The 12,164-nt window shown below is 44.2% G+C and overlaps 1 protein-coding gene across 1 annotated transcript; it reads left to right on the top strand.

Moving 5' to 3' along the window:
• Positions 1 to 1,099: 1,099 nt before the first annotated feature.
• On the top strand, positions 1,100 to 12,098 carry hook1 (hook microtubule-tethering protein 1). Its single transcript, XM_056415513.1, has 22 exons — positions 1,100 to 1,433; positions 3,267 to 3,352; positions 3,470 to 3,542; positions 3,681 to 3,731; positions 3,872 to 4,004; positions 4,674 to 4,741; positions 4,859 to 4,918; positions 5,658 to 5,741; positions 6,017 to 6,180; positions 6,276 to 6,416; positions 6,786 to 6,987; positions 7,060 to 7,170; positions 7,268 to 7,355; positions 7,791 to 7,857; positions 7,948 to 8,088; positions 9,092 to 9,179; positions 9,283 to 9,314; positions 9,410 to 9,492; positions 9,583 to 9,683; positions 9,996 to 10,097; positions 10,173 to 10,241; positions 10,679 to 12,098. The coding sequence occupies exons 1-22, from the start codon at positions 1,389 to 1,391 to the stop codon at positions 10,838 to 10,840; spliced, it is 2,151 nt and encodes a 716-aa protein (XP_056271488.1). The 5' UTR covers positions 1,100 to 1,388; the 3' UTR covers positions 10,841 to 12,098.
• The last annotated feature ends 66 nt before the right edge of the window (positions 12,099 to 12,164 follow it).

The raw sequence follows: 12,164 nt of genomic DNA, 5'->3' as shown, positions 1-12,164 counted from the left end.
TAAAAAACACATTCGCCATGTTTTTATTCATAACAACTCGAATAAATCAGGTTCTGATTGATGTATGAACCCCTCTGAAAAAACATTCAGAATAATTTTGGAGTGATTTAAAGCGGTCAGTACACACACACACACACACACACACACACACACACACACACACACACACACACACACACACACACACACACACACACACACACACACACACACACACACACACACACACACACACACACACACACACACGTGAGCTATATCAATGGATACCCTGAGCAGGTGTATGTGTCACCTTCTGAAAATGGTTTACCTTCTGCCAAGTCTGTTTTTTGACTGGCTGCATGTCTGAGAGCAGGTTTATGACCGGGAAAGGCTCTCTTCTTCTTTAATAGAGCTATTGAAAGCAGCATTTTAAGGGGATTAACATACTATTTGTAGTCATTATGCACATCAAAGCAATACCCGCGTAACTGGCTGTGCAGGATTATTGTTTGTGATGGCTATAAGGTGAGCCTGCGTAGCCTTTACAGTCTGTCAGGTTGTCCAACGTCAAATCAAATGTGAGTGAGGTTTGATGTTGTATTAGCAAATGCTATCAATTCAATTAATTTGTATAATACATATTTAAATGTATTCACTTTTGTGGTTGGCAAAGACAATAAAGCCAAGGAGTGAGAAAAGTTATTAAGATAATTAATGCATTTTCTTGAAATGTTGTATTTTATATTAGCTATAAATGTATGTTTGTTTGTTTGTCATACTTTTCATCTTTTTGCATTAATTGGTAACCTTTCCTCACATTTATTGATATAGTTTTTTAACAACATATTAAATAATGTCGATATATATACATATATATGTATATATGTATATATATATATATATATATATATAGAGAGAGAGAGATATATATATATTGATATATAAATATTTATATATATCTATATATAGATATATATAGATATACTATATATATAATAATACACATTTAACTTATGATACATAACCACCAATAACGAGGGGAAGCCTTGCGACAAATACACAGATCAGCAATGTTTTGATTTTGGCCAGTTTATAGGGGCGTGTGTGAATCGCGGATCACGCTCACTGATTGGCTCCGGCGCGGTTTCACAGCCGTCAATCTTCCCAGATCTCAACGCTGATTGGATACGACCTCCCCCCTTCGTTTCAACGAAGGACGAAAGACGCTGCGCCATTCGCGTACGTTTTTACGTTATTTTAATGGCGTAGCGGCCGTCGCGGCTCTCCGGTGTACGCGTTTGCCGTTGAAGAGCTCCCTACCGGCAGCAGGTGAGGTCAAATGCAGAGGAAAGGAGCGGAAGAGCGATTGCTGACAGGTGGAGGAGAAAGAAGCCAAGAAGGGACAAATGGACGCCAACAAAACGGTGCTGTCCGAGAGCCTCGTGATATGGGTGAGTTCATTTCGTTAGTGTGTGAACGTGAAGGGAATGTGTCGCGTGATACGCGGAACCAGGTCGGTTTACCTGTTTGAAGGTGGCGGAGGGGAGGAGGAGGAGGAGGAGGAGGGGGGAAAGAAGAAAAACACTCGACAAACAAAATAATCAGGCAAACGTAAACGAGAAAACGTAACGTGAAGCTAATCGTCAGTTTATCTAACGGCAACATTGTGAATATATTTCAGATTATAAATCGACATTTACAGCAACTGTCCGCCGATGTGACGTGAACGGTCGGTGACGTCACGGGAGGAGCAGGTAGCTGGCTTCACGAGTGTAAAGTTACTCGTTTTAAAAGGTGTAAAAAACAACAATATCCTTCAGGTTTAGTCCATCCTGGTCGGAGCCAACGCCGGCAATAACTCTCGTTCAGTCCCATAATTCAGGTGCGTCCGCGTGGGTGAGTGAGTCCACGGCAGGGTTGGAGTGGGGCCACTTTTCAGCCCGGGAATTTCAGGATCAAGACCAGCCCACTTTTTTTATGGTAGTGGAAATTGGATAATGCAATGCAAATACTTGCGCGCGCCGGCATCGAGCCGAGAAGAGTTGTTGACGGGGGGGGTGGTGCAAGTGACTATTTTTTTGCTCCGTCCCGATGCGCGCAGACCGGCGTCGGAGCTCTGCAGCGACCGCGATCAACCTATCGAAGTGTCAACAAATAAAATTCTCGACCGGCCCAGAAGTGAAGCGGCCCACCGGGAACTCTCCCGATTATCCACCCCGGGCCTGGTCCACGGCGTGTTGGTTAATAATAGGTTAATTAAATCACCTGGCCTTTAAATCCTCTCAGCACGCGCACAGCGGCCTGACGACGAGTGGGTCTCACTGCCTGGTGTCCCAGGACACGTCAATACACACACACATATATATCTATATACATATAGATATATATGTGTATATGTATATATATATATATATATGTGTAAGTATAAAATATATATATATACATATATGTGTATATATATGTATATATATCTATATATGTATATATATATATACAAATATATTTGTATAATGACGTGTGTGTATATATATATATATATATAATATGTATATGTATGTATATAATATTAAATTCCACATGCCAGTTTGTTTACATAATGCTAGTGTTTTTAAAAAATTATTAAAACTAAAATGCAAATGTTTAGTTATATTCTGTATACAGAGTGTGACTTTTTTTTCCTTTCACAGTTTTGTGTGTGTGTGTGTGTGCAGTGAATTATAATTTATAAAAAAATCAGAAAATAGCTCAATCTGGTGGACAAATAGTCATCACTACAAGTTTGAATCCAGGGCTCTCGATGGAAAGCTGGTCCAAGAGAACGCATGCTTCTCGGCTGTACTGGCCGTGGGAACATTGGGGGTTTAATGGGTTTATTTGGGGATATTTAGTCCCAGCAGGGGTGGAAGAAGAATTCAGATATTGACTTAAGTAAAGAAAACATTACCATAGTGTAAAAATACATTTGTTGCACTTAAAGGTCCTGCATTTAAACCATAAGTATCCACTTAAACATCTACTTGAAGTATCAAATGTCAAATGAATCATTATTCAAAATGGCTTATGTCATATGTAAATATATTGTACTAATGGATTGTAATTGGTTCATTATTTGACAGTTGGGGCTACTTACTATAGTTTAGTATAGTACTATATATATTATAGTACTGCTGGATAGTTTTGTCTATAACCATAAATCAAATATTAGTTATTACATATTTGATATTATTCTTATAATTATTATTAACAATGTTTAATTTGTCGTTGCTGTGTTTTGTGCCTCTCAGCTGCAGACCTTCAACACTCCTGCGCCCTGCAGCACCGTGGAGGAGCTGACCACTGGGACGGCAATATCACAGGCACTGCATCAAATGTGAGAACACACACACACACACACACACACACACACACACGAGAATGCAAAATACTTTCAAATCAGAGTTTTCCCTCGATGCTCTGAGGAGTCCTGATGTCGCTCTCTGTGCTGTAGAGACCCGGCCTGGTTCTCCGACGGCTGGCTCGACCGCATCAAGACGGACGTCGATGGCAACTGGAGACTGAAGGTACGAGCGGTGCAGTCGCCACATCCCCTCTTCGTCCTCTCTGATTTTGAAATGATGTTTGAAGTGACTCTCTGTCGTGAGTTTGTCCTCTCGCTTCTGACTGAGACGATAACATGGTATAATCTTGTGTGATTTCAGATGAACAACCTGAAGAAGATCCTTCAGATGGTGCTTGATTATTACACCGAGGTAGGCTGTGGTCGTGTGCACAGTGTCCCCCAATAGAAACACATTGAACTCCTCTTCGTCCCTGTAAAACTCAGAACCTCTTCCTCACGTGTTTACGTTCTGAGCTCTTATTAATTATAAAACTCGCTGCCGTCCGTCAGGTCTTGGCTCAGGAGATGTCCGACTTCTCGCTCCCCGACCTGGCCGTGGTGGCGGAGCACTCGGACCCCGTGCAGCTGGGCCGGCTGCTGCAGCTGGTGCTGGGCTGCGCCGTCCGATGTGAGCGTAAACAAGGTGTGTGTGTGTGTGTGCGTCTTTGTCTCTGCGTGTGTGTGTCTCTGAGTGTGTGTGTGTGTTTACATATTATTTCGGGGGCCATTTTTTCCCCCATTGACTGAAATCCAGGAGCATTGAAAAAGAAATTGGAGGCACTTTTTGAAACCTGTGAAATAACATTTAAGCTTTGTTTAAAAAATAATAAATCTACTTATTTAGGCTTACAGTATCTGAGCAATTGTCATAAAAATTACAATAATAAGACGGCGAAAATCGAAACACGATATAACAACTGGACCGCGTCGCATAGGCTACGATATTTTTGACAAATTCATGAAATTATTAGAGGAAATTCCGGGGGCCTTTTCCGCCCCTCCTCGTGATATCAGGGGCCAAATGATATTCCTTAGGGGCAGTGTGTCTTTTTCTTCTTCTTCTTCTTCTTCACATCGTGCTGTACGGGAGCCTGGTTAGCTTCGGGCCCCGAGAGGATGGACAGTGTTTGGTTCTTTTCCTGCCAAGCCTCGGACAAAGAGCCCGCCGGGCCGGGAGCTCCGTGAATGCTGCATTTCATTTAGAAGTGGGACACGAGAGCAGATAAATAATCATAAACCATGCGGTCGATCTGTGTGTGTGTGCACGTGTGTGTGTGTGTGTGTTGATGATTCTCTCTCCTTCCACGGACAGAATACATTCAGATCATCATGACCCTGGAGGAGTCTGTGCAGCACGTCGTCATGACGGCCATCCAAGAGGTCAGAGCATCCGAATATCAGACGTACAGATGTTACGCATGTGTGGCTGAGCAGACGTACGTTATAGTCGCTTGTTGGAGTTATTCTAACGAGTCAAACGTGTTTCTTCCTCTCCAGCTCATGAGTAAAGAGGTCGCGACCCCGTTTGGAGAGCTGTCGGGGGACCTGGAGCAGCAGGTCGGTTTCATAAGGATTCACAACGGGGGCTTTGTTCTCATGGAGCCACAACGTTCTGCTGTGTAGTTCGATTAAACTGTTAAATAATCTAATAATAATTCATCTTAAACCACTCAAATAGGAGCACAATAAGAATCCCTTAATATTGCATAACATTCTAACATTACTGTAACGACTATGCACGTAAATATATTTAAATGTGCAGTTTACGCTTAATGTGTATATTTGGTGCTGAGCGATTTAAACATGTATATATATAATATTCACATTATTTTGACTGATATTGTAAGTTTGATATCATCCGTGATATTAGATGGATACTTCATTTTGTATCATTCTCTCTTTTTTTCTTTCTTTCTAAAAATGTATATCTAATGTTTTGATTTATTTTTTGGGATCTGTACCAAACAAAAAGGTGTGGGTGTAAGTAATATGACACCAGTGTTTAATTTTAAATGCTAGTCTTACATGAGCTGTAAGGTGAGAGACCTGAGAGTCTCAAACAGCTGTTGCTACACACCTCCGCCTGCGAGGGCTCTGCTGGTACTAGGTTCTAGTACTAGAACCTAGTACTAGGTTCTGGTACTAGGTTCTAGTACTAGGTTCTAGTACCATGCTCCCCACAGTTTTAGCAGCCCCCTCCATGGCTTCATCCTGGGTGTTCGAAGGCCTTTAGAGACGTTGCAGCCGTTGTGTCTCTGTGTCATTTTGCTTCTCTCTGCTTCTCCCTCGTCTGCAGCTGAGGAAAGCCCTCGAGGAACTCACCCAACTTCTAGCGGAGAAGGAAGCGTTGGCCCAGCGCTGCCAGGAGCTGGACATCCAGGTGAATAAACCAGTGTTTCTACAGAAGAACAAGAAGAAGAAGACATGAACGTGATTCATTCACAGCGGTGTAGCCTCAGGTCTGCCGATGGTCAGATCCCCGTGCCTGTGCACACGTGCACTGTATTGTCTGCGCTCCAGTATGAGCAGGAGTCGTGTGATTGGCCGCGGTGCCGGGCTCCTTTGTCCCGAGTTGCTGGGGCAGAAGGCCGGTGGGCTTAGAGCCCGGGTTCTGCCGGGTCCCGAGTGGCTCTAAAGCGTCCTGCGCCCCGACAGGTGGCCGTGCTGCAGGAGGAGCGGAACAGCCTGCTGGCCGAGAATGACGTGCTGACGGACCGCGCCCTTCAGCTGGACGCCTTCGACGACCCGAGCACGCCGTCGGGGAAGAAACACGGCCAGCTGCAGCTCCAGCTGGAGGCGGTGGAGGAGGAGAACTTCAGGTGGGCCGCCGCGTTCGGGACGCGCGAATCGGCCTCCGTCGGCAAAGTCTGATCGAGCGCGTGCGGTTTCATCTTTTTTCCTTTTTTTTTTTTAGGCTGGAGGCCGCCAAGGACGACTACCGGATCCACTGTGAGGAGTTGGAGAAGCAGCTGATCGAGGTTCAGCACCGCAATGACGAGCTCACCGGCCTAGCAGAAGAGTCTCGAGCCCTCAAAGACGAACTGGACGTCCTGAGGTGTGTATGTGTGTGTGTGTGTGGTGATTTTAAGTATTGAAAACTGTAGTATGTTTTCCAGCTGCTCTCTGTTCCCCGGCAGCAGCTCACTGACGGACACGACGCCTCTTGTTGCCTCCAGAAGGCCAGCTCATGATTTCACAGATTATCAATGTTCTTATGTGTCGTGAGACAAATATTTCTCTCTCCAGGCTTCTGAGAGAGGAGGACGACCTCCTTGGTTGCATCCAAAAAGAAGCAGGAAAGAGACATTTCAAAATAAAGTCTAAATGTAACGGCGTGAGGAGACCAGAGAGTCGAGCCCGAGGTAGAACAGCCTTTTCCCTGAAGCGTATCTTTTATGAATGCATTAATATCCATGCGCTGCAGGAGCTGCTCCGACCGGGCGGTGGCGCTCGAGGCCTCGGTGGACACGTACAAGCGGAAGCTGGAGAACCTGGGCGACCTGAAGAGGCAGATGAAGCTGCTGGAGGAGAACAACATGACGTACATGCACAACACGGTCAGCCTGGAGGAGGAGCTGCGCAAGGCCAACGCGGCCCGCGCTCAGCTGGAGACGTACAAGAGACAGGTGGGGGGGGGTCACGGGTCTCACACGGTGGGGGGGGGGTCATACCTCTTTAATCGCTCTGCCGTCCGTCAGGTCCAAGAGCTGCACAGGAAGCTGACGGAGGAGTCGCGGCGGGCGGACAACCTGGCCTACGAGATGAAGAAGTTGGAGGAGAAGCACGAAACGGTGGTGAAGGAGAAGGAGGTGAGGCAGCGTTCTGAGAGGCGGCGGCGGGGTTTGTTTTCGTGTTCTGGTTTCCGGTGACTTCCCTGAACCCCGTGTGGCCCGTTGCCTCCGCCAGAGGACGAGCATCGAGAGAGACTCGCTGAGGGAGACCAACGAGGAGCTGAGATGCACACAGGCGCAGCAGCACCAGCTCTCACACACAGGTGTGTGTGTGTGTGTGTGTGGTTGTACTAGTGTGTGTGTGTGTGTGTTTGTTTGGGTGTGTAAGTGGTTGTACTAGTGTGTGTTTATCAATTACTTTTAATGATAAACTTTATTATGACTAATTTCTAAAAGGTAATTGTCGTAAACTATTTTACTTTTTTACATTTCTATATAATACTAAACTGTTTTAAATGAATGACATACTTGATGAATTGATGTTATACTTTGACTTTTCAAGGCATTCTACTAAAACTATTTGTTTTTTAATGCTTAATGTTGAACTTTATATGTTTAACTATTCAAGGACTTCTTAGTGAATATATTTATGTGATACTTTGACTTTTTCAGACAAACTACAACATGCATCTTCTATATCTATGTATGTGTTACTTTAAATGGCGTCCTATATGTTCTGCCTCTCTGATCGTCTGCAGGGATTCTTCCCTCCAGCAGCCCGAGCCACGAGAACCTGGCCGCTGAGTTAATACCCATCGAGTACAGGTAGCACGGATTCAGTGTGTGTGTGTATGTGTGTGTGTCTCTGTGTGTGTGTGTGTGTGCACTGACCTCCTCGTACCTGTGGCTCTTCAGGGAGCAGTTCATCCGGCTGCAGCACGAGAACAAGATGCTGCGGCTGCAGCAGGAGGAGTGTGAGCGGGAGAAGATCGCCGCCCTGCAGGGCGAGCTGGAGGACGCCCACAAGACCCGCAGCGAGCTGGACACCGAGAACAGGTCCACGCTGTCGTATTCATGGAAACTTGGTCAAAACTTAGCCATATTTTCTGGTGGCATGTTTACCGGATGAAAAGCTGAGAGTGAAGACTGAATTGTCACGTCGGTGACTTCTTCAGTTTCTCTGTTTTTAAACTTTCAAACCAGAGTTGTTAAGTGAGAAGATGTTTATGATGAGTTTTATTTAGTTTCTATCCAGATTAAACATCCTGTGGTCCAGTGACTCCTCCCCTCTTGTTAATATTTCCGTCCTCTTCATTATTACGTGACATGTCATTTAGCAGACGCTTTTATCCAAAGAGACTTACAATAAGTGAATTCAACCACGAGTACAAACTCGGAACAACAAGAATAAAAAAAAACACTGATCTGGTTTTATTTTTTCTATTTTTTATAATGGTTTAAGGGACAGTGCACATTGATAAAAACTTTGCAGTAAATGTGCCAGAGTTAGCCAAGAGGCTATTTTTCATCTGTAGTCCCAATGTTGCTGATGTTAAGAACAAACCTAAAAACATAAGATTACAAATACAATCTACAGATAAAGCAAATAAAATAAGGGAGAACAATGTTAAAATGGACAGAATAAAAACATAATGTCAGAGATACAACGTAAAAGCTTACAGACTAAATGTGACATATAACTGCAAACAGGTGAACGACAAGAGAAGACACGAAGGAGGAGCAAACGGCCGACCAGCAAGTCAAGATCTAGGTATTCAAGGTCTAGTCAGAAAAGATGCCTTTTTAGTTTCCTTGCTTTTATTTTTTCATTTTTTTTCTGGTGTCATGTTTACCGGATAAAAATTAAAGACTGAATTATGTCGGTGACTTCTTTTCACATCGGTTACTTCTCTTTTTTTTTTTTTACTTTCAAACCAGAGTTGCTGAGTGGGAAGATGTTTCATTTAGTTTCTATCCAGATTGAAAGTTGTGCGGTCCAGTAACCCCCCCCTCCCCCCCTTTCTTAATATTTCCATCTTCTTCACTGGTCAATCTGCAGATTGAGTCGCGAGAGGATCAGCGAGCTGCAGCAGCAGGTGGAGGACCTCCAGAGGGCTCTGCAGAGTCAGGCGGCCAAGCCGGACGATGTGAGCGTGGCGCCCGCAGCGTTAATCTCATGAAGCCGTTCACACTTTGTGCTGGAAGGAAAGTCACATCACTTTATTGCTTCTCCCTTTTTTTCCCTCCCAGTCAAACCTGAAGCGGAAGCTGGATGCGCACATGTAAGTGTGAATTAGGCCTCGCTCCTTGTTTGAGAGATGTGAGTGCACGTGTCCACCACTAGAGAGCGGTACAGAAACGGCATGTGTCTCCTCAGGGTGCAGCTGAACGAGGCTCAGGACGAAATCATGAAGAAGAAGGAGCTGCTGGAGGACCTCCAGCCCGACGACACTCAAACCTGTAAGAATACAAGAGGCCTCCTCCTCGTCTTCCTCACCTCACACGGCAGCACAATGTGGTGAGACCTTCTGTTCTTCATCGCCCCCGCAGCCTTGAAGCTGGACGAGCTGAACGCCGCTCTGAAGAAGAAGGACGATGACATGCGGGCCATGGAGGAGCGCTACAAGATGTACCTGGAGAAGGCCCGCAACGTGAGGGGATGCATGTTGACTTATCGTTTATTTATATATATATATATATAATTGAGTTTATTCATATTTTTATCATTTAGTTTTATTTATATTTGTATGATTTAGTTTATTTATATTTGTATGATTTTGTTTATTTATATTTTTGGAATTTAGTTCATTTATTTCTTTATAATTTTATTCTATTTATTTTTTAAATTTGTAAATAAAGAGATTTTGACTGAATACTGTTAATTTTAATTCAATTTGTTTGTATTGTTTTAACTCATTTGTTCCATGTGTTAATTGAATACATAAATAAATAAATGCGTGTAGGTAATCCGAGCTCTGGACCCCAAACTGAACCCGGCCACCGCTGAGATCCAGGGCCTGAGGAGCCAGCTGGCAGACCGGGACAAGCAGATCCTGAACCTGGAAGTCAGTCAGCTGTACAACACACTTTATTTTATGTTTGATTGCTTTTCCAACTGGTGTTTGTTTGTTTGTCTGCAGCGTCAGTGTGAGCAGGCCAAGCTGAGGGAGTACGAGGAGAAGCTGGTGGTCACCGCTTGGTACAACAAGGTCCAACACAATCCTGCTTTTTATGGATTTATTGTTCAATTCAGACACTTTTTAATCAAACCCCGGATGGGAAACTTGATTTGTAGTCAGGTGTACAAGATTTAAAAAGTATACAAAACCTCAACACAACAATCTCTAAAAGTTCTATATATATACATATACATATTTATTTGTATTTTATATATATATATATATATATTCTTTTTAATTTAAATATATATATATTTTATTTTATATTTATTTATATATATATATATTAATATATATTTTGTAAAGGTTTTTTTTAATTGTTACAAGGCTTTAATTGAATCCATTCATACTAAAAGTAAGATCGGATTCAATAAAATCCTTATAATAATAATAATAATCTAGATATTAATAAGTGTCTGACTCCCTGAACCGGTCGGCCCTCTAAACGTCTCCGTCTCCGTCCTCAGAGCCTGAACTTCCAGAAGCTGGCGATCGAGTCTCGCCTCGGCGGTGGCTCCGCCTCCTCCGCGCTGTCCCCCGGCCAGTCCTTCTTGTCCCAGCAGCGGCAGGTCTCGAACGCCCCGCGCCGGGCGCTGTTCATAAACGCCTCGGCCGCGACCTCCAAGTAGACCTCATGAAGGTCACCTTTTTTTTCTCAAACACTCAAGGGGACAAAGCCTCCTCCCTCGCTCCCTCCCCACTAGGGAGCGCTACAAGTGACCTTAAACACCTCGGGGGAGGGGTCACGGATCAGCTGATAGATCAATGAGCTGACGGGGGTCTACAGGCGGAGCTCTCGTAGACCTTCAACACCGCCTTCACGCCCTCTTATCCTTTCATGATGTGCACTTGAACAGCAGTGAGAGGAATCTTAATGAATGCTTCACTCTTTCACTCCAAATTGAATATATATGTATAAGAATGCCATTTTCTTTCTTTTTTTAAAGCTAACTAGATGATTGTTGATTTCCGGAGAACTCCACCCTCCCACTATGCATCTACAGGAGGACGCAGCAGTCCTCCTGTAGATGTCTCTGACCTCTATATTTGGTGCTGGCCGCCAACCGCTCCGGAGCCTCGGTCACATGTTTTTCTCGTCCAATGGAACGAGCCGATCACCTGAAGCCGCAACGCGATCACTGAAGACGATCAATTCCTCGCCTTGTGTTACTGTCACATGTTTTTCTCTCTCGTGGCTCCACGCTGAGCAGAGAATTTAAATAAACTGAGAAGTCTGGAGGAATTAAAGTAAATAACCAGAAGACTCCAAGTCTCACGTATCCAGGCGTGCTCTACTTACTCCCAAACGCATTTAGTTTTGCTCTATTTTTTTTTTTTATGTTCGCCTATTTTGATTGAGTAAAGTGATTAATGTACAAATGGTCCTTTTCATTTTTAGGTGATCAACCAGCCGATGAACGATCACATGTTGAATCTCGTTCACAGTGAGAAGCGAGTGTCTCGCAGCGTGAACACGGGACTCCAACGCCAGCTTCTTCCCCGCAACGAGTAATCACATCGCACGTAGAGGCAGGTGCATTGTGGGTGATTGGCTTCAGCTCAAACTGCTCGAGTCTCAACGTGAGACGGGTGCCGTGACTCTGAGTGTTGACGATGAAGAAGAGGAGGAAGTCTGTTTTGGCGTCTGGCCAGTCGATTGTTTTCCTTTGCAGTGGAGGACTCTCGTGTTTATCGATGATTTAAACATTAATGTGTGTGACCGTAAGAAGTACAATCGAACAGAAAGCTGCATGTGTAGTGTGTAAATGGGGGGAGGGGGGGGGGGAGAATGACATCATGACATTTTCAGGAATGTAGGGAGTTTGACCATTTAACGCCTTTTTTTGGTTTTCTTGTGAATAAATAAAATGAATTCTTTTTTTCTAAGCGTGTGTTTTACTTTCAGTGGCGTCCGTCTCACTTTGGGTCCAATAGATTTACAAAGAAGCTAAA

The sequence above is a fragment of the Pseudoliparis swirei genome, chromosome 5 (genome assembly GCF_029220125.1).
Source record: "Pseudoliparis swirei isolate HS2019 ecotype Mariana Trench chromosome 5, NWPU_hadal_v1, whole genome shotgun sequence".
Taxonomy (NCBI): domain Eukaryota; kingdom Metazoa; phylum Chordata; class Actinopteri; order Perciformes; family Liparidae; genus Pseudoliparis; species Pseudoliparis swirei.
The sequence above is the reverse complement of the archived record's forward strand: the minus strand, read 5'-3'. Positions and strand labels throughout refer to the sequence as shown.